Genomic DNA, 23,751 nt, shown 5'->3' with positions numbered 1-23,751 from the left:
GAAGCATCTGATTGCCTCGAAATATGCTATATAAATAAATATATAATCCATTTATAAAATATATACAGAAGAAGACTATGAAACGCTGCACTTTATTGGGGAAATCCAACAAGAAATGTCTATTATTTTCCTGTTGTTCAGCACTACAATGTAAAATGGCTCTTGTCTAGTTGAGTCATTCTTCATTTTCAAATTCAGACAACACTGCTTTCTATCCAGCAAAGAACAACCTAATATGCATAATAATCAATTATATACTGAATCCTTTTCACCTTGTTAAAAAGGCGAGGTATTTGCATTTGACTGTTACGAGTGGATTGGTATATATCTACATTGAACACAAATATAAATGCAACAGTTTGTTTTTGCTCCCATTTTTCATGAGATGAACTCAAAGATCTAAAACATTTTCTATATACACAAAATAACCATTTCTCTCAAATATTGTTCACAAATCTGAAAAAATCTGTGATAGTGAGCACTTCTCCTTTGCCGAGATAATCCATCCCACCTCACAGGTGTGGCATATCAAGATGCCGATTAGACAGCATGATTATTGCACAGGTGTGCCTTAGGCTGGCCACAATAAAAGGCCACTCTGAAACGTTCAGTTTTATCACACAGCACAATGCCACAGATGACGCAAGTTTTGAGGGAGCGTGCAATTGGCCTGCTGATAGCAGGAATGTCCACCAGAGCTGTTGCCCGTGAATTGAATGTTCATTTCTCTACCATAAGCCGTCTCCAAAGGCGTTTCAGAGAATTTGGCAGTACATCCAACCGGCCTCACAACCGCAGACCACGTGTAACCACACCAGCCCAGGACCTCCACATCCAGCATGTTCACCTCCAAGATCGTCTGAGACCAGCCACTCGGACAGCTGCTGCAACAATCGGTTTGCATAACCAAAGCATTTCTGCACAAACTGTCAGAAACCGTCTCAGGGAAGCTCATCTGCATGCTCGTCGTCCTCATCGGGGTCTCGACCTGACTCCGGTTCGTCGCCGTAACCGACTTGAGTGGGCAAATGCTCACATTCGATGGCGTCTGGCACGTTGGAGAGGCGTTCTCTTCACGGATGAATCCCGGTTTTCACTGTTCAGGGCAGATGGCAGACAGCGCGTGTGGCGTCGTGTGGGTGAGCGGTTTTCTGATGTCAATGTTGTGAATGGAGTGGCCCATGGTGGTGGTGGGATTATGGTATGGGCGGGCGTATGTTATGGATGACGAACACAGGTGCATTTTATTGATGTCATTGTGAATGCACAGAGATACCGTGACGAGATCCTGAGGCCCATTGTTGTGCTATTCATCCACGACCATCACCTCATGTTGCAGCATGAGAATGCACGGCCCCATGTTGCAAGGATCTGTACACAATTCCTGGAGGCTGAAAACATCCCAGTTCTTGCATGGCCAGCATACTCACCGGACATGTCACCCATTGAGCATGTTTGGGATGCTCTGGATCGGCGTATACGACGGCGTGTTCCAGTTCCTGCCAATATCCAGCAACTTCGCACAGCCATTGAAGAGGAGTGGACCAACATTCCACAGGCCACAATCAACAACCTGATCAACTCTATGCGAAGGAGATGTGTTGCACTGCGTGAGGCAAATGGTGGTCACACCAGATACTGACTGGTTTTTGGACCCCCCCAGACCCCCCCCCAATAAAGCAAAACTGCACGTTTCAGAGTGGCCTTTTATTGTGGCCAGCCTAAGGCACACCTGTGCAATAATCATGCTGTCTAATCAGCATCTTGATATGCCACACCTGTGAGGTGGGATGGATTATCTCGGCAAAGGAGAAGTGCTCACTATCAGAGTTTTTCAGATTTGTGAACAATATTTGAGAGAAATGGTTATTTTGTGTATATAGAAAATGTTTTAGATCTTTGAGTTCATCTCATGAAAAATGGGAGCAAAAACAAAAGTGTTGCATTTATATTTGTGTTCAGTGTATGTGACTTGGCATTTGCCCCCCATAAAACCCAAATGAACAAAATTTGTAAAAATGACAGATAAAATAAACCTAAAAAGTAAGAGAAACTTATTAGAAATAAGCTTGCGAGGAAAACAAGCACTCAAAATATGAATTCAGTCTACCGAGACACAAAAAGACACATGCTGGGACTCTTCATTTATTTTTATTTTGTTAAAATACCTATGAAACGGATACAATAAATCATATTCCAAATGTTTACTTTGAAGTGTTACAAAAGTTATTACAAACTGTACACATCATGACAGCAGTTGCAGTTGTTCTGGCTCAATATAGTTATATATTATTAGATATAATATATAATAAAACCAATATGCAAACAATCACAGCTCAAAGCTCTAAACATGGAATAAGTTGATAAAATAGAGTTGGCTTCACTGGGTCTTCTGTTTAACTAATTGTTCACAACTATTGAACAACGTGTATAAATCTTACTCAATAATAAGTCTGAGCTTCTCAAGTTATCACCAAACAATAGAAATACATTGCGATGTCTACCTCCATAAGTTCACAACAAATTCTTATATTTCACTTTTGAATATGTACAAACAGTGCCATTGACAAAAATATATACAGATGTAAACACAAAGTTTTGAAATACTCTTACTTTATTTTATTTTCCCTCATTTTTTTTTTAAAGAGGTGTGAGGCATGCTACAAGTAACAATATTTCTTTAAAATATTTAGGGCAGCGTGGGGGGGGGACGCATCATCATAGCATGTAAGGTAACAGTACACAGCCTTTTTATATTTGCTATGTTGGTTTCTTAGTAATATATTATTATGAGTCACATGTAAGGAGAAACTGAATCAATGTTTGTGAACTTCAATTCTGGCTTAAAGGTGGGGTAGTTAATTTTGGAGAAACCAGCTCGAGTGCGCTAGAATTTGAAAATACACAGCCGGAAAAAATCTGCCACTTCCTTACAGAGCCCCTCCTCCAACACACAGGAATGCGCACATGACCAATGAGGGCACGAGATAAGTTTGTGCACAGATGGAATGCTGACAGGCAGGTAGGCCATCCAGTTATTTTAGCCGGGCCGGCTAAAATGATTGGTCGTGCTTTTTACAGTACGACAGCTTCCACAGATGACATTTTTTTAATGGGTTTTTTGTCAAAGCACTTCAGATATTCATTGCTATCGGGATGTTAAGAGCATTCCATGGAATATAACAAAAAGTGTATCTCGAGCCGGTTTCTCAAATGTACCTACCCCACCTTTAATGGAAAACACATGTATAATATTTTCAAATGTTTTATGGATTATATAATCCCTGAATTGGTACCTGGTGAGCAGTTGTTGTAAATATAATTGTGGATTCTTATTCTTACTAGTTTTGAAATAGTAAGTTGATAACTATCAGTGTTACTCTCCTTTGCTTTTTTGGTGTTGTTTGGCTTTTTGTTAGCTTAGCTACACTCTCTTTTGCTACCGTTGCGTGTTAAGCTTTCCATTTTCAGAGAGCATATCCTGCAGTGAACAATGACAAACAGAGGCAGATTGGCGGCTGTTTTTTTCCTCACAATAGGCCCTCTAATGTAGTCAGAGGTTGACAAAACAGCCAATAATTTGGTATGATTTATTTAGCTAGCAGATTTGATCTGCTTGCTAAATAATCAAGCTAACGTTCTTCATGAGATTGTTGAATGCTGACTGCGGTCGAATAGTCTTTTCATTAATACTTTTTGGTGACTTCAAACTTCCTGAGCAATAAAGACCGCAGCCACTGTCGCTGGTTGGCTTTTAATACGTCTGTTTCAAACCAAAAACCAGATGACCACATACAGTACTTGATATCATGCTAAAAGGCTGAGGCTTAAGTAGCTATCCTAGGCAGAAAAAATCAGCACCCATACCATGAAAGAGACATTGTTCTTGTATTTCAGTGTAGAGCTAGCAATAATGATAAGGAAAATGTAAGACATGACTTTTTCATCATGTTGCTTGGCTTATATACCTGTCCTTGGATTAGCAAGACAGAGGTTAGATGTAAACTTTATCAATTGTATTTCCAACTTAACAAGAGAAAAAGTCTTCTGAAAACTACCCTCAGTCACATTCATTCTTCAGCCAAAACCTGAATCAAGACTCACTGGATTTATTGACTGTGTTCTATCTATGTTTTAATGGTATTATTGAGGAGGGTAGCCCTTTAACTTTGTGCCATTTTCAAAGCAAAATGCTAAGTCCCAATAGAGCTCTAGAGCCAGAAAAAAAGTTTATGAAAAGGTTGCAAGTTAATCACCAATGATTTCTTGCAGGGGGGCCTACCATTCATGATGTCTATGAACATGTTTGGCTAGTTAAGCCTTGATGAGAATTTCAAAGCAGGTGTATGAAAAATATTAAACTGCATGAGAGTGAGTGCTGTGCATAGCCAGCTCAGAGAGCATGTGAAGGACCCGAGTTCAATTTCAATACTACTTTGTTTTTCATAAACATACAAGAAAGGCGTCAGAATGAATTGTCATACAACATGCTCACAAGAGACTCATAAGCTACACAACTTCTTAGCGACTGCCTGCTTCCTCACAGGGCTGACGTGTTTCCACTCTACCTGCGATTGTCAGGGCGTCTGCGGCGGTTTGGGAGAAGGACACGAACCTTGACTCTCAAAGCTTGCTGCTCTTCCAGGCCACTGCAAGGTAAGATATCACAACACGTATATAGAGGCTTTCTTTCATCAATATGTGTTAAATAAACAGGTACGTTCCCTCATCAGGATGTACTGTGATCATATGCAAAAAAAGGTTGAATTGACGTAAACGTACTATTACTTACTACTGCAGTGTTGACCATTTCTTCTTTTGTGTGCCTTTTGTAATAATGTATCTGCAGCTAATTAAGCAGCTTATCAATGCATGTTGTCCTTAAGTGGAGGTATGCAACAACCAGTGGTGGAAAGTAACAACTGTAAGTACATTTTCTCAAGTGCCGAAATTAAGTTACCGTTTGAGGTAATGCTACTTCTACTCTCATTTATCAAATTAAAATGCATTAACACATTTGACTAACTGAAGAATAAACTAATAGAAGAACTGTTAGAGGTAAAATGGTGTAAGATTATCCAATATTTCACATCATTTCACTTAGAACAGGTATTTTAGGTCATTTACATTAATAATCAGAACATTATCTAAATCAGAAAAATGCTTCTTCATGCAACACTTTCACAACCTTATGAAAAACAAATCAAATGGGTGGCATTCTTCTGCAGAACAAGTGCTTTCACTTTGACTACTAGTTAAGTACATACTAAATATGTTTGGTCATCAAGGCAAAAGCACTTTTAATTGAATAAAGGATATGAATAGTTATTTCAACACTGGCAACAACTTTGACATCAGCTGTGGCAAGATACCGTTTATGTGTATTTTGTTAATATTAATAAAATTGGCCAAAGGAGGGGAAGAATTTAATTTTCTAAAGCATGCATTGAATATCGAGGATACAATGTAATGCTAGAACAGCAGCTGTGATCTTGGATTTAAGGCTTTCACAAAAGATTCCAGCAGTGGGGATAAACGATAAACATAGAAATATAACTCAACTGATCCACAAGTGGGATTTTCACCTTCACAATCCTAAATGTTAGACACCTGTTAAACCAGTAAAATCCTCTTTTATTTTTCACAAGAAAAGAGATATAGATAATCAATATAACCTAAGTTAAGGCTGCCCGTCTCCTCACTAGTGCTTTTTACAGATCAATGTTTAACAAGAGCCACAGAGGATATGGTTTTTGCTTATGATCACAGTTTTTCTACTAAAGCTTTTAAAGTAGATTTACCACTGAAAACGGGTAGTCACCTGTGTCTTCCTATTCGTCAGATGGTGAGTGGGTGTGGCATAAGAGGAAGAGACATTGATAACATTTAAAATATGAAATTTCACTTGAAGGGGGAGGGATAGGCTGTCTTACAGTATATACACAGGTATCTTATTACTGTTTTTTTTACTGTTCAAAATACCTCAAGTCAGTCGAGAGAAAAACGTCTGCTGCTGATTATGTTGAACATCGGCCAGGGTCTCTTTAAGTTTTCTTTTTTAACTTAAAGGTAAGAGTGAACAAATGTTTGAACAGCAAATGCCATTTTTAATATTTTTGTTGTTGTTCATCACTTCAATTTCTGAGTTATTCCAGGAATCTTTCCCCAGATTTGATCTACTTGTTCTAACATTCAAAACAAATACAGGCTTATTGGTGAGATTAGTGTTTTTAAATCAGAAAATCAAAGAAAAATGTAATGTATTCTCCAATGGGAATGGAGGAGGAAGTTTGACTAATTTGATTTGTTTATTTGCATTGCATAATCGTCTGTGTCATATTCAGGAGCTTCTATAAAGCTCTGTATATAAGATTTATCTGAGATTGAGGGAAAATGGAGTCGGGGATAAAAATAAGTGTGTGTGTGTACCTCTCCCAGAGCATGCCAGTGTGTGATGGGCTTCCGCGGGTAAGCCAACATTTCGTTCCAGTGATCTCGTCCAAGACCCTCTGCTTCTGGCCCGGAGTGACACACACCAATCACTTCATTGTGTCCGACCCTGTTAGCAGTGAAACACACACATTAACACACATTTTGATCCACATTGTAAAACTCATACCTATATCAATGTTGAAAATTGGAGGAGCCTGTGACCTAAGATTTTCATTGTCATAACTCAGTGGTTCTCAAACTTTTTCTGTAATTCCCCACTTTGAACAGGTGGGCCTTTTCAAGCCCCACCTCTTCCTCATCGCTCCAATAAAATGGTAGGCCAAGCTTAAAATTGTCAAATGTATCATTCTATAACAGGGGTCTCCAACTTTTTTTAGGATGAGGGTTACTTTCAAAAAATAAAACAAGTCGGGGGCTACTTTTACTCCTCTTTTTTGTTTTTTTGCAGTGTATATATTTAGCACATTTTAACATTATTATATGCTACCTCTAACCTTTGAGTGCTGTTTGGGTCTGTGGGACCCTAAATAAATAAAATAAAATGTATGCAATTTAATTATTTTAACCTGCTTTATTTGGTGGTGGACGTCACCTCCTCTAGGGGGCATGCACCCCCAGGAAGATTTTTTTTAAATGTTGAAGTTGAATGCATCAATCTGGTGCACTTTGAGCTAGGGCTGCTCAATTAAATCGTATTTTAATCGCAATTACGATTTTGGCTTGCAACGATTATGAAAACAACATAATCGAAATAAAACGATTTTATTTATTTTTTAAATAGGTTTTTCAGTTGAATTATACTTAAAGTTCAGGGTAATCAACTGTTAAAAACATACTTTTCAAATTATTTTCTTCAATAAATTGATGTTTTTCAAAGTAAATGGTTAATCGTTTTTAATAATCGTGATCAATTATTGACCCAAATAATCGAGATTATGATTTTTGCCATAATCGAGCAGCCCTACTTTGAGCCCAACATGAATTTATGGAAACAGCTCTCAACACTCAGATGAAAGGGAGCTGTATACTTTTCAATAATCCATCTTTAGAATATGATCACAACAAATCATTTAAACTTGTTTATTCTTATCTTATGTTACCTAGTTAGCATTCTTTCTTTTTATTTATGCATATTTGACTAATCACTCCCCTTTTAAACTTTTTACTGTCCTATAGTACACATTGGAATGATTTCTTACTTTATTTTGAACAACTTTATTAAATAGATAAAGGTGTGCTCTCTCGCTCTCTCTCTCGCTCTCTCTCTCTCGCTCTCTCTCTCTCTCTCTCTCTCTCCACATTGCTTTTCTTCCCGACTGCAACGCTGTTGTGTGTGTCTGTGAGAGCGTTTCACATGTGTGTATGAGAGATTTTTACCAGTGGCGAGCCTGTCTCTGAGGGCCTAAGTCCTAAGATATTCTAAAAAATAATATTTAAAAACATTAAAACAAATTATATTTTTCTTTATATATTTTTTTTAAATATGTTTTTAGTAATATTTGTCATTAGTTTTACCAACAATAACTTGATTAAATTGTATTTAAAATAACATTTCCAAAGAAATAAATCCTTTGAGTCTGCTATTCAGTTTCTGTTTGAATGTGAAGGGTTAAATGAAAGAAGCTCCTCTCTGCGAGTCTGTGAAGACAGGAGCTAATTGGACGTCCAGCTGTGAATTCACAGAGGGCCAGCTATAGTGACTGAACGAGAGACTAATGTCAGTGACTAATGACAGTACAATTGACCAATCATATCTTCCCTCTAAATGGGTGGGCTTTATTATCGCGGACTTTATGACAAGTTCCGCCCGCTGTGAAACGTTTCTTGTTTCCATAGCAACAACAACTGTCAACAGCGTAAACTTGCCTTCAAAATAAAAACATGCCAAATTACACTTAAGACATACAACTGCAACGAAAGTAACAAACACAATGCAATATCCTTTTCAATTTCAAAGAACACAAATTGGGTTATCTACAGGTGTTGTTTCGTTTGGTAGAGGGTCGCTTTTCATTGATACGTTTTGCACCCCGGGCGGGCCGTTGTTTTGATATTCTACCAGTGTATAAAAAATAAATAAATGTGGAAAAGAAATGTAAAAAAAAAAATTGGAATTTTTTCTTTTTTTTAAATACATTTTTTTGTTCGCGACCCACCTATCACATCTCTGCGCCCCACACTTTGAGAAACGCTGTCATAACTACACTGTAGCTATGCAGAAATGACAATAAAAGCCTTGAATCTTGAAAATCAGTACCATTTTTAAAAGAAAATGCATTTTTAACCTGTCTTAGATTAAATAAATGCATTTTTAAAAGAAAATGCATTTTTAACCTGTCTTAGATTAAATAAATGAATCGCTAAGAGTCGGAGGTTCTTCAAGGTTGGGCAGCATAGCCAGAAGCTAATTTAAGGACCTTCATTTGAACAAACCTTCTGCTTAACAGGCAGTCAAACTTTAGAGGAGATTTTAAATGTCAGAACTTTGTTAACTGGTAGTTAGGATGACCAATTCAAATGGCAGACAGGTTGTGGGCGGTTACTCTCCAACTGGGTTTGGTACAATGCTCTATAGCATCAAACACTTTTCCCACTCAATCCACATTTGTCCCCCCCGAGGAGGCTAACATGGATGTCAAGGTTGTGTGTGTGTGTAAATGCATGAGCATCATGCATCGCTGCTATTGAGAATTCACGCTTTTTTGTGTTGTTGATGCCTATATTTTAGCTCTTTTTATTGTTCTTGTGAATGCTTTTAGGAAATATAGATTAAGAAAAGGAAGATACTATGACAAGGTTTTGAGGTTCATCTCTGTTTTTTGTATTATAGAATGTCCATGGTTTTGTTGCCTGTTGATTTTAAGGATTTTGTGCATAATTTGGACGAATGTCTGTCTTGTTTTGCCTTCTAAAACCAGTCCAAAAATCATAATTCTCACATTTGCATGCAGATATACGTATATACAGTATTGACTCCAGACACATTAGCATGTGCTACAGATGTTGACAACATGTAGCGACTGCTCCACTCACCGATCATAATCCATCACCATGATGGACAGACTGACTTGTTCCACGTTCTCCGGGGGAATGTCGAAGATGATGGCCTCGTTGTAGACAGGATTGAGCGTGCTTTTCTTGGTGGTTGTTTTTCGCTTTTTTAACCGCCGTCCATCACATATCAGGTAGACCTTCACATAAGGGTCTGGAAGACATGTTTACTGTCATGTGATGATAACATCAAAAACATACAATACAAATAATGCTGAATGTTCCATGCATCAGTTTCAACATTTAAAGGACAGCCTTCACTGGCAAATTATAATACTTTTGCGAATACAATTATTTCTTTTTCCTCCATGATCCTTTCTAAGTGGCTACCTGCTGTCTCTGTTCAGCAAAGTAAGATTTCTTGATGTTCTTTTCATGTGAGGCCTGTCTAATTCGCTGCGGGGTTACCTGACGAGCCTGTGATGTCCATGGCTTTGAGGTTTCTGCATTTGATGACAGTTAGGGTCATTCTGCCTGCTGTGGGGAGGTAGCACAGCGAGTACATGATCTCACCCAGATCAACACTCTCCTGGAGGACAAAAGAAATGCATTTTAAATGATCCCCTTCTGTCAAAACAGGTCAGCAAATAGGGAGGAATCATCTTGATAGCTGGTACTTAACATTTACCGGCATGACGGGCTGCAAATTGCAGTTTCTTGTGTGCTGTTAGTCGCTAGTTTATAATGTGAAATTAACTATTTGGGTTTTTCGCCACAGCTGTCTCTAAAGGTGGCAATGTCAGAGGATTCACTACTTTGGACCAAACAGACGATGATGAATACAATGTTCTTTGATAAAGACCCAGTACTTTCCTCTAGCACCACCATGGGGTTGCCATTTTTAAAGTTATCTTTGGTCATCTCCTGACTTTTAAGCCAGCGCCATCATCAGGTAAACATTTGTATTTGTCCAAAACTTTGCAAATTATACTCTGTTGGCTAGTTTAAATACTTAAAACCAGCAGAGCAATCAGGAATGAATATATGTTTATCTGGAAATGATTAAGACCTAGAAGAAACCCAAATGTTCATCCTCCCTAGTCAATATAAAAAACACATTCTTCATTATTCTTGTTCTCATTCAGTACACAAAGTCCAGTGCTTCACCAAAGACTACAATATTTATATTTTATCGCAACAAATTACTTAACTCAACACCAAATATCGCTGAAATCCATCAGCACCTATTTTAAATATCCTGCAAATGTTTAAACTGTAAAAAAAGAAAGAAATCCATTCCCACTACCAAGACCTTCATTCAGCTTTCTTTTATATAGATAAAAACACATGTGGGTAAGCTTTGTGTATCAGTGTTTCCATAAACAAAATACAAACAAAGATGAGAAAAGTACACCAACTATAGAATATATAATGTAAATAAACAACATGAGAAAGTATAGAATCATTTCTACTCAGTCTGTTTATATAGTTATTATCTTGCTTTCAATATAGTATACAGAAGCTATTATGAACCTGGCAGTGGCTCAGTGTTTGACAATGTAAACATTCATAAATAAAGCCGAGGCTCTTGAGTAAACAGTGATGAGGTGTTGATGTGGGAGAGATATTTATTCTGGACTAAATTACTCCCTCTACAGAATGCAATACCCTTGTTGATGTAAATAGTTTTAAGCTTGAGAGAATACTGCTGTAGTTCATGCATCTTGTAATTGGATAATTTTACTCCCTGTTGCTATATTTATATCCACGGAATACGCAGCAGTTGCAAAATGTGTGTGGGTGTTTGCATAATTCATGCTTTGGGAAATGCTTTTCATCAGCCAATGTGTTCCACCTGCCATTTCTGTCGACAATGTTGATGGATTCTGGCTATTAGAAGTGAATCAGCGCAATACTTCATATTAAGACCTTCGTAATAACAGTGAGTTCCCATTTACACAGTGATAGCAAAACAAATCTGAAATATTCTGTAAATAGAAAAAAAGTGTCCCCATATGTCAGGATTTGGCAGTGTGTTGGAGTGAACGCCAACTCACCATAGTTGCTGCATGAATATCCTTCCACACTACAGCCTCCCTGGAAAGATCAGAGAGTTCAAAGAGGTTGTCCACCACCACCTCGCCAATCATATCGTGGCTGGTGAAGCGGTCGAAGTCATAGACGCTGAAGTGCAGCTTGCGGTTGCAGATCTCATCGTAAGACACAGGAAAACAGAAGCTCTCGTCGAAAGTAGGGTTCAGGTTCTTGCGATGGACGCGCGTCTGGAACTTCTTCTTCCTCTCCGGTAGAAGGTAGATCTTAACGTAAGGGTCGGAGGTGCCCGAGAAGTCTTTGGCAGGCAGCTCCAAGGCCTTGAGGATTGTCACCACCAGCGACTGCTCCTCGTAATCGTAGCGCAACGAGAAGCTGAGCTTTCCGCACGTCTCCACAGGCTCTTTGGGCCCATCCTCTGAGTCCACCGATTTCTGCTTGTAGAGTTCTGGTTTTATTCTTCCAATGCTCACAGTTGAGGACTGGCGAAGAGGCACTTTATCCATGCTGAAGTCAACACTTGTGACATTCATCTGACGAGGCAGGTGGCGCCGGAATGAATTGTGCCTGTTGGAAAGGGTAAAGGGCATCTGGTAAATGTCTGAAGTGACAGTGTTGTGCATGACTGGCTTTGTTGTGATGGGCACTAATGGTTAGTCAGTAAGAACCCCATCTGACAAACCTCATGCATAATTACGTGCTGCCCATGATATGTGTGACCATATTTTCTTGAAGAGCTCCAAAAATGGTTGGTCTTGTTGGTGTTAAGAGAGGCATGCACATCTAGCTGAAAAGTATAAATACTCACTGAACAAACGCTGAAATATGTAGTCCCAACACTTTACAGCAATAACTATTTAAAGGCACATTGTTTAGTATGCTTAAAGCCTGTTGGCAAGTCATAACTTTAATTACCAATCCTACTTTACGATCCACACATATTGTCCATGGATAAGTAAAGAGAAATAAATACAGCGCTTGATGTGGATTTCTGTTCTACTAGAAAATCTATCTACCTTTGATTTAAGGATGCCTCTTTCCCAAAGTAAGCTAAATGAAAAATGTGTGTGACTGCCATGGAGGTTGTAAATCCGTTGCGAAAATTGCCTTTGAAGCCCAACAGTCTTCCTGGGGGTTTCATATTGTCGATTTTTGCCTTCTAAAAGTGGCTGAATTTCGCTAAACTCACGCCCTAATAACTGAGTAAATTCAATCCTTCTTTCTTTATTTTCTCCATCAAGTGAACAAACTTAAGGTTTTCTTCATCCTTGTTTTGGAAAATAAAATGAAAAACATTACAGGCATTCACATTAGGGCTCATATACAATTGACCTGAATGCTGGACATTTCTGTGAAACGACAAAGAAAACAAGGCCGTGTTTGACTCACGAATCCTGTCACCTAGCAACTGGCGCTCCTCTTTTATGACAGGAAGATAATGGCAGCAATCTGACAGCCGGAGCACAAATGGTATGGCACCAGAAGCACAGCTGGAAATTGAATACTTACTCCAATCTAGTATTGTCAACAACATGGAAGGGAGCATTTTGTCCAAGAGCCAATAGCCAATACCCCAAGGGAAAAGAACAGCTTGAAATACAAACGATACACACTGAATACTAACTAGACAGTATAGTAGTTTCATTTGAATTCTTTTAAAACCATAACATACACACAAGTCAACTTTTGACACGAGATACACCCTTTTAAGTGCTTTCTGTGTCAGTTTTCAATAATGCATTTATGAACACAAAGAAGTTGGAGATCTGAGTTTAGAAAAATCTCATTCTTTATTTCACATTATTTCGTTTTTTAACTAATACTATAATGCTACCTGTTTACAATGTTTAAAAATAAATGGTTAATAAGATGAAGAGATAATGGGGTGTGTTTTTTTTATCTACTGGTTATGGAGATGAACAAAAATGAGCTAGGACTTATTTCTGCTCAAAGATGATGAGACTGTTTATGATTTAGAGGTCAAATGATGATTAAAAACTAGTGAGTGTTAATTAAATCTTATTAAAAACCAAATTTGCTGGTTCAGGTTTCATAAATGTGAGGATATCGGCTTTCTAACATAAACCAACTTTTATAATATTGTTTGTCGCATCCCAATCGGCATCATTGCACATTTGGAAAGACCTTGTTTATTTCAACCTGTTGGTACTCGAGCTAAGAGCATCCGTAGGGAACTCTGTCATTTAAAGGAAATAATAACTGTTAATCAGGATTTATCTTCCGACGGGAACCTTGATGGATTAATACTGTAGGTGTTGCAATCTTTACCCTTTACATCTGCATCCTTGGTGGGTGTACAACTCATGAAGCCCTAGCTTTCTTTTTGTCGCTGCTTTTAATTGAACTATTCATATCTTAGACTGCACTGTAACTTTTATCCATGTATTTTTTCTTTTAATGTTTATTTTATTAGCTTTTCTTTTTAATGACTGATTTTAAATGCCATTTTCTTAATGCCTTTCATTTTTTGTAAAGCACTTTGAATTGCCTTGTGTTGAAAAGTGCTATATAAATAAACTTGCCTTGCCTAGCTCTCACGTCTTATTAAATATTCAATCAAATCCCAACTTTTATGACAAGCCAAAGCAATTGTCGACAATGGCGTCCTCTGAGAAACTGAGCGCAGCTGCCTAGTGCTGCTCACCAGAAACCGATGACAGCTCGCCCCACAGCACTGCTAATTATGGACGTTTGAGTTTAAACACAGTGCTGGAAAACAAAGAGGAGCAAGAGCCGCTTGTTTAATTACTGTGGTTGCTTCCTGCCTCAACCACATCAGCTTGACTCACACACGTTTAACGAGATTATAGGGTTTGAAATAAAGCGAGAAGATGGACCACGGAGTCTGGCTGATGAGCCTGTGGGAGGTTTTTTTTATCTGCTGGTCACACAGCGCTTCACAGGATTCAACATGTGCCAGTGTTTCAAGGTCATTTGAAAGCCGCTGCTGCTCGACATGACACAAAGCACCTCAAGGATAGTGGCTGCACTGTCCAATCTGTCAGAGCAACCGTTGCATTCTGTATCAGTTGTGTTGAATGGCTTGGGGAAGTAAACAATGCAAGTTCAGAAATTCGCTGTATTTATCAGCATTAGATACAAAAAAATGTTGTTACAAGGAGTTTCTACATGAGTGGGTTCATGCATTGAGGTCACTGGTGGGGAAAACAAACTAATGTATGCAGGCCTACTATTTGCTCGCTACACCTTAAGCAACTGAACACCTGGTTAAGCTCTTTCATCTCGCAAACCCTACACAACAGCGTAGGTGCACGTCATGTTAAACTTTAAGAAACTTTGACAAGACTTTGTTCAACTTTCTGTTCAGCACTTGCACAGATGTTACACAAATTGTACTTTATGGAACCCCAGAAATACATCAAGTGTGAACAGATCAACTGTTCTCGCGATTATACATGAGCATATTCTCATGAAATTATACTTTAAAAAAGTGGTGGGGACATGCCCCAGCCTCCCCATCATAAATGACACCCATGGGTTCATGTAAGGTACCTGGAGGAGGAGGTTGGCTCTGTGGTCTGCCTCTGGAACTTGGCCTGCTTGCTGAGCTTCTCCCTCAAGGCGGTCTGCACCTCGGCGGGGATGTCCGGAGACGTCTGGCTGATCTTCATGGCTGCCTCCAGGAGCTTGACCGTGCTCCGTCCATTCACCTTCACCCTCTCCAGCGGGTATTTCTTCTCCACCTCCAGTGCCTTGCACTCGCTGGGCGGTGGGGAGTGGGGTGGAGGCGCCACGGGGAAACCCACATGGAGGCCATTTTCGGCGTGACCTGACAGAGTCTTGCTCCTCCAAATGGGCCAGCACAGCTTCCAAAAGACAAAGAGAGAGACTACCAACAGGGCGAGGCCACAGAAACCCACGACCACAGCAAGGAGACTAATAGAGATGTCTACATGTAACCAGGGAGGGACCCATAGAGGAAGACAGAGACACGTAAACAGGAAAGGAGAACGCAAGCAAGGGACAAAATATGACGGACAAACATGCAAGGGAGAAAGAGAAAAAAGGAGAGAAAGCCAGCTGTAAGAAAGGGGGGGCAGCATGTGCACCTGTTTGATAAAGCAGGACAATATAAAGTCATGTAAAACCTCAGTCAAGGAGCCACAGCATCAAGAGAATCACAAAAATCTCCCCTCGGCTCCTGACATTTCCTGTTCAGATGTATATTAAAATGCAAAGTGTACAGCCTATACATGCAGCTTTAATCTAACTGCCATTGAGTTAATTCCCAGATTAAAAAGTTAAAGCTTGAAAGAAAGATGGGAGAAATGCAGAGGATTGCATATGCCTGTCTATTTTCCACTTGTTGCTTTCTCATCAGTTTGGACTGAGCTGCAGCAAGATGCGTAACAGGTGGAGAATACGGTAACACGGTAAAATACACACAACTAAACGGTTTGATAAAGTGTAAACAAGTGAAAGCTAATGTTTGAGTTATTTTTTCCTTAAACTGCATGAATCTCTTATAGAAGGGACAAACTAAAGTGCTAAATTAAGGGAATTGGGTAAAGAAAAAACGACTTTATTGCATTTACCTGCGTTTCCTTTACCTGGTATGTTGCTCTCCAGGGGAAATATATCCGAGCATTTCTCCCGGTCTACGTGTCCCGTGAGACAAAGGTCCGTGATGATTTGTAGAGCCCTTTGGCACAAGGTGATGCTTTCCTCCGTCCAGACACTCATGTCTCTTCTTTTAAGCCATTGCCCGCCGGAGGAGCCGGGAAGGGGGTGATTCATCTGGGCACCTTCACGCGCCGCAGATTGCAGCCCGTCCGCGGGAGACAGCAGGGAGGCCCGCGGGGTCCTGATCCATATCCAGCGCGCAAACACGAGCGACTGGCCACACGCTCTGCCTGCGTTTGAGTAACAGGCGGCGGGGAGCTGGAGTCCAACCTGCTGCTGCGTCCAATAGCGACGCGCATCAGCTCGCTGTGGTGCTGTTGGTCTGGTGGCAGTAACGGGATTACTTTTTCTAGTTAGTTCTTGAGTGAGTCAGTGAGTGAGTCCCGTGGTGTGACCAGATGATAAAACATGAATGAAACATTATAGGTTAACACAATAAAACCGAGATTATATTCCAATCATTTTCTTATAAATCTGATAAATATGTTTTCCTTTTTTATTTGTCATTACCCTAAATGATCAAACGTATTCATATTCATTATGTTGGATGCGTGGTCTGGTGTCATTAAAAATCAATGAGCAAGTAATATTGTGTGTGTGTGCACATATTGCATAATACATATGATACTGCTTGCCATTGCATATTTTCTATATATTTGTATGTACACCATTTTTTCATACTTGCATAACTTTATAATCAATGGTGGAATATAAGTACATTTGCTCAGTTACTGTACAGTAACATTTCTATACTTGGACTTTACTCAAGTGTAATGCTATTTTATAAAATGCACATATGTGGAGGCAAATATCATACCTTTTAATTAAATTCCATGTATTTGATAACTTTACTACTTAGTATTACATATTCAGATGAAGGTGTTGAACAGTGTAAGGCTTTCACGTTTAAACTTTAGATTTATTGATCACTTTTCGTATTGTAATTTAATTATAATAAATGTGTTCTGAGTGCCCATGAGTTTTCCGAATACAACTAAATTCTCTACGGACCAGGTTGCAAGCTCTTGTAATTAATTATTCTACCAGTTATGTAGTCTAAAAAAGGAAAACCATAATGCGTCTCTCTAAAATCGATTTAATTAATGTTTTTAAAGCAATGATTATCCTTTGCACTCTTGAGTCTATCACTGTGTGATTGCTCACAGCTTGTGATCCAAAGAGCTCTCGTCTGGCACATGTTGCATAAGTCATGTTTTTTGTAATTCATATTTTAAATATAACCACAGATGCATATATGCTTAACAATTGTCTTCAAGGTTAAAGTTGATTTAGTTAAAAAGTCATTGAAGGATTGGCTTGGATTGTGATAACCTTATGAAAACAAGGTATTTTATAACTTTTAATGTGCTTACATGTTGTGGTAACTTTTTGCCTCTGCAGGTGCACAGTTCTTTCACATGGTGCTTTTCATGTATCGTACACTGTGTGCCAATGGGGGGCAAAAAAACGTAGCCAAGGGAAACTGGAAGTTTCTTTGGCGAAAAAAAAGGCAACGGCTGCTATGAAAGATTGACGAACACAACCATGGTTACATGGTCAATGCATGTCCTGAAGGAAAGATTTCAACAAAGGAATAGAACAGGAGCAGGGGGGAGAAAGTAATTGTTGCAATCCAGCCAGAGCCAGGTGATCATTAAGAACAACCACACAGTTAGAAATATTACTGATTTGAGTGGTTTCTGTGCCTTTTCACATGCATGTGACACAAATGTGTCCTTATCCTTGCAATACATTTTTAGTTCTCATTCATAACACTCCGTTTGATGTCTCACTATGGGATGCGCCTCATCGCGGAGCAAACAGAAGCATCAATCTCATTACGCCAATCCTGATTGGCTGGTGATCTTGACGTCAGCGTCAGGGGAAATCACCCCCTATAAGTAGCTTGCGCCACAACGCATGCGTCATTCAAACACCTCTTCTCGCTTCAGAGCACATCTCACAGTAGCCGGGCAAGCTTCACTGTCCACAGACTGAACCCAAAATACTATTTCGGTCGACGGGCGCTAGCCGGCTACTCCTTCTGCTTCGCAGGAAGACGGTAGTACTAACGCTGTTAGTACTTACAAATCGACCTCGCCCTTCTCTACGAGAAAGTAAGGTAGGTCCGATTTTTTTCAAGCTAGCAGCACACCTGTTGCTAGCTCGCTCCCTCTCTACCGACACCACGGTAGCGAGGAAGTTTTTCTTTTCTCTTCCCCACGGAGGGGAAAAGGATTAAAAAAGGAGCATACTGCCACACCAGTCAGTATTCTCCGGGAATAAAAGACCCACACCGTCCATTTTCTCCGGATTAAGGACAAGGTGGTAATACCTTTTTTCCCGTCCCACCTGTCGAGAGCGGGCCCTCTCCACGCCACGAGGCGACAAGGATGGACGCCCCTCTCCCTCATACCAGAGGAGTCAGGGACTCGGTGGCTCGACTCTGCGGCTGCGGGTTGAAGATCTCGGGCACAGACACACACCAGGTCTGTTCGTCCTGCCTCCGGCTGGAACACGCCCGAGGCGCTATCGATAACCCCGGCTCATGCGGACATTGTGTCCGCTTCACAGTCAAGAGCCTCCGCCGACGGCTAGCCTGTCAAGCTAGCCTGTCGGAACAGGACCCTCCCCATATTCATGGACCCGCCGGCCGGCAGTCAGGACACGGGGGCCGCCACAGAGAGTGAACCCCTCTCCGTGTCGGTCTGGGGCTCATTATCAGTGATGGCCTCAGAACCGGTGCCCTGGCAGGCCGGGACCCGGTGACGACAAGACACGTGGGAACGGATTCCCGCGCTTTATCAAGCTGGGGCTCCCGGTTAGACCTCACCATGGTCTCACCCGCGGAGGATGTCCTCGAGTTGGATTATGAGGAGGACGATGAGGAGGACGCCCTGGCATTCCTCCTGTCCGAGTCAGATGAACAAGAAGAGGACACCTTCATGTCATCGGCCCAGGCTGCAAAGCCTGGAGCGAAGGCTGCTCTCCCGGGCGACAGCACACCAGCTTCGCCCGGTCTGAGCATGGACCTGCAGGCCGTGTGCAAACGCGCTGCGGTCAGACTCAATGTTCCGTGGCCTGAAATGGCCAAGGAGACCTCCAGGTCCCGCTACGAGGGGAAGCATCTTCCCCAAACAGCGGGCAAAGGGAGGCAACTCCTCCCGGTTTTTCCAGAAATGTTGGATGAAGTGTCGGTCTCGTGGAGAGACCGGCCCTTCAGCAACAAGGTCCCAATCCAGGGTGCCTCCTCCCTGGACTGCGATGGAATGGAGAGGCTCGGCCCATGGAACCCCACGCTGCCAGCAAAGGCGGACCGCTTTCAGTCCACAATGACTGAACGGGTCCTGAATGTGTCCTCGCTGCTAACCGGCCAGCAGTCGAGGAAGAAGAAGCGAGCGGCTTGACAGCCCCTCCTTCTCCCCTCCGTGAATGTGTTCCCGCCGCCTCGAGAGATGCCTAAACACCATCCTCAAGTCCGCACAAACACATGTCACACATTGATTGATTCCTCTGTCATAAAACATTTGCCGCTGACGCATCCAGGCCGAGGGCGCAGCTCAAAAAAATGAAAAGAAAATCAATGAAGCCAATAAACAGCCTGTCAATTGTTCCCCTTCTGAGAGCAGCTACGGCATCTCTCAAAAGACGGATTATTGGCGGGTCTGTGAAGGCACCACCGCCACGCGCAGTGCCGGCTGGGGCTTTAAGGGCACCACTGTCACGCGCATGCGCAGTGCCGGCTGTGGCTGTGAAGGCACCACCGTCACGCGCATGCGCAGTGCCGGCTGGGGCTGTGAAGGCACCACCGTCACGCGCATGCGCAGTGCCGGCTGTGGCTGTGAAGGCACCACGGTCACGCGCATGCGCAGTGCCGGCTGTGGCTGTGAAGGCACCACGGTCACGCGCATGCGCAGTGCCGGCTGTGGCTGTGAAGGCACCACCGTCACGCGCATGCCAGTGCCGGCTGTGGCTGTGAAGGCACCACCGTCACGCGCATGCGCAGTGCCGGCTGTGGCTGTGAAGGCACCACCGTCACGCGCATGCGCAGTGCCGGCTGTGGCTGTGAAGGCACCACCGTCACGCGCATGCCAGTGCCGGCTGTGGCTGTGAAGGCACCACCGTCACGCGCATGCGCAGTGCCGGCTGGAGCCGTAAGCGTGACATCTCAGCAGGAGATACTCACGACATCTGCCTGGGCTTCTCAAAACAGTTATACTTTATCTGTTTTCACAAGCCCAGAGAGAGTCAACCCACGGTGTGCGGAGAGTATTGGTTATTATGTAATGCATAGTGGCACTACACCCGACTTTTCTAGTGCGGGACGCGCCTACGGGTGCTGTCCTTTCACAGAAGGTGGTCACCACAGACGCATGTCAGACAGGCTGATAGGGTATTTACGAAGGTCGCCCGGTGAGAGGTCTCTAGAGCAGAGACCTCCAGCGGGCGCACGTAAATTACCCGGAGCTTTTAGCGGTGTTCCCCACCCTAAAGCGCTTCCAGCCTTCTCTCAGAGGACACCATGTCCTCGTGAGGACAGACAACACGATATCGTGTATGAACCGCCAAGTGAGGTTGCGTTGTCTCCAGTCACACACACTGGCACACAAACTGATCCCTTGGAGCGGCAGACGTCTCCTCTCTCTGAGAGCGACACAGGTACCGGGAGTGATGCACCTCGGGACAGAACTACTGTCCAGAGGTGCACCACTCTATGCAGACTGGACTCCACATCCAAGGATCGTGAGTCCGCTGTGGGTGCGTTATGGCGGAGCCGCGTTAAATCTGTTTGCATAAAGAAAAAATGCTCAATGACAGCTGTTCTCTTTAATGCACGATTTAAACGCACTGTTAGGCGGGGACGCACTCGTACACGATTGACCCCCGGGTCCTCTGTACGCATTCCCACCCCTGGCTCTGTTACCCCCAACTCTGGCCAGAGTGAAGGAGCAAAGCTACACACTTACTCTGATGTTTCCGCCCTAGCCCGCAACGTACGGGCTGGCGGAGATATATCAGCTGTTGTGCGGGCAGCCATGGCAGCCCCCACCACGCAGGAACAGATTGTCTCAGGCGGGGGGTGCGATCCTTCACCCACGCCCAGAGCGCGGGGCACTATGGGCCTGACCCGTTAGTGGTACAATCTGAATACAGTGGGACTCCCTCAAAAGGTGATAAACACTATTCAGAGTGCGAGAGCTTCCTCCACCAGGTCAACACATCCTCACTCCCAGGTCGGCTATGTTGACGTTATGTCAAGTCCCCTGTGTCGGCTTTTTCCAACGCAAGGGGGGGGGCCTTAGAGTCCATTTCCAACGCAAGGGGGGGGGGCCTTAGCGTCCATTTTCAGCTTTCCGGGATGTCCATATGCTTCTATGGACGCTCATGGAAGCACGGCATTCGTTTGTGTCGACTGTGTCCTTAAAGGCAATGTGAGCGTCCATTCTCATTGGATAACGGAGAATTGTACACCCGGAAGTAAGTATTCCCCTTACAGTGATATCTGCACTACTCATCGACTAAAAAACACCAGATTATCCTTTTTAATTACACAACATTGATTGGTTTAAATTGTGTGCAATGCTTTTGTATTTTTCCCCTTCGATTCGGAGAAACAAATGTTTTTTCGGAGTAAAGGACGGCAGAAGACACTACACTACCCAGAATCCCCAGCTATCATTTGGACTACACCATGTGCTCTGTTTGACATCACGTGATCTTCAAATTTCTCCCTGCAGAAAAAAAAAACATGGCCGAACTTCGTTTTATTCTCGGTGTAAAATGCCTATTTTAAAGTTAGTTTGGCCATTAAAATGCGTTTTGATGTCATTTGATGCGATAAATATGAGTTGTTATTTCAGATTATGTGTGCAGTGGATGTACATGATCTTTAGTTTGCTAGTTATTACGAAGATTACTTCAGGAAATTGCGTCCATAACGTTTTCATTGTTACCAAGGTGGTTGCTAGGGACGCTGCTATCGATATTATTGCTGTTATGTTGTGTAACTGTTTAATGGTGTTATCTTTATTGCTACCCCCTTCCCCGTCAATGTATAGTGTTGGTCCACAGCGCAAACATATTAGTTTAACAAAATCTGCATCTAAAGATAGCCCACGTTATTTCCCCTGTGCAATTCCAGTCTCACAGCACATCGTCATTAACAAATACCGAAACAGACCGAAAACATTTTTTAAAAATAAAATAATACTTTATTCCGAATGTGCTTGCTTTTCTCTTTGAAAGTCATCACATAACGGCATTGTAAAACACGGTTCGGCTGCATTAAATATTACATATCTGCCGTAGTTCTGTATTTATAGATCCCTGATGAGAAGATTTCTAGACAAACATGAGGAACTGAAAACGTGACGTGGATCATAAATATATCAGCCATTAAACAACATCTTACATTGCTTTTCACACAATACGTCTCCTTGCAGTATCAACACTAATTCAGCTGACTTTTATATTTGATCCAATTGGTAGATAGGCTGTATTTACACCATAAAGGTGCACAGCTGATTTAACCTAGTGGTTAAAGCATGTTATTGAATTTCATTATTTTTATTATTAGATATTAATAGGATCCCTATAAAGTATATTCATTACTCGTTATTCTCTACTAATAGTTAATTAAAGACTGTTTATAATGACTATTTTGCACATCCCTTTCAAGATTTCAAGATTTTCTAAGGTTTATTGACATATCATATAGGCCTACACAACTATAGTGTAGTTATGCATTGAATGAAAAACTTGGGTTGCAGGTTCCTCAATAGTGCATTACAAGACATCTATCAATATTTGTGCATACCTCCAGCAATGTTAACTATGTTGAAGCACTTATTTTAACTGATATTATACATAATGTATTATACTCTTATAAGACGTATGTAGATATTTAATCTCCGGCCTTGTCAGGTATTGAACAATCAATAAATAATGAACACAGAATTGTTAAATATAAAACACAGAATTTGTGTGATTATACTAAATTATTTACAAATAAACACCACTGCATATTTAACTGCATGTTACACATGCTGATCTAACGCAAATGTTCCAACTTGGGATCAATAAAGTATATCTTATCTTAAGATGATCGATGGCTACTGCCATATTTGCAAAATGTGCCTCTGAACCTTGACAAGTGCATGTTTCAGGCGTATCAATTAATGTAATGTAATGTTATCAATAAACAACAGGAGGGGTCACAAACATAAGACCAGCTGTTAAATAAAGCTCTTCTGACCTTAGCTGGCATGTGTGTATATATATTAATGCTGCCCATTATGGGCACAAGCAATTTTCACCCATTTATTAATTATATGTTTTAAATGTGAGTGTTTCCTATCCCCTAAACTTCCAGGGATGTACACAGTGTAATGGCAAACTGGCAACTTCTTATTATGGGAAATACGAAAACGTCTTTTAAAACTACAACTCCCAGTAGAGACGTGCCATAGATAGAGAACATGTTGCGAAACAGAATAGCCAGCATGTGTAGTTCGGGGGTGGGGGAGGGGGGGACGCGGTGGACCCGTTCAAATCCAGTTTTGGACTGTCTGCCGTGGTTCCATCCCATTT

The 23,751-nt window shown here is 41.6% G+C and overlaps 1 protein-coding gene across 1 annotated transcript; it reads right to left on the bottom strand.

The window, feature by feature from the left end:
* Positions 1–2,274: 2,274 nt before the first annotated feature.
* On the bottom strand, positions 2,275–16,343 carry syt10 (synaptotagmin X). The gene is made up of 7 exons (XM_034112285.2): positions 16,074–16,343; positions 15,031–15,427; positions 11,502–12,063; positions 9,913–10,033; positions 9,487–9,658; positions 6,430–6,559; positions 2,275–4,649 (listed from the first exon to the last, which is right to left on the bottom strand). The coding sequence occupies exons 1-7, from the start codon at positions 16,273–16,275 to the stop codon at positions 4,578–4,580; spliced, it is 1,656 nt and encodes a 551-aa protein (XP_033968176.1). The 5' UTR covers positions 16,276–16,343; the 3' UTR covers positions 2,275–4,577.
* Positions 16,344–23,751: the final 7,408 nt, after the last annotated feature.

The sequence above is a fragment of the Pseudochaenichthys georgianus genome, chromosome 23 (assembly GCF_902827115.2).
Source record: "Pseudochaenichthys georgianus chromosome 23, fPseGeo1.2, whole genome shotgun sequence".
Lineage (NCBI taxonomy): Eukaryota > Metazoa > Chordata > Actinopteri > Perciformes > Channichthyidae > Pseudochaenichthys > Pseudochaenichthys georgianus.
This window is presented reverse-complemented; position numbering and strand designations above follow the sequence as displayed.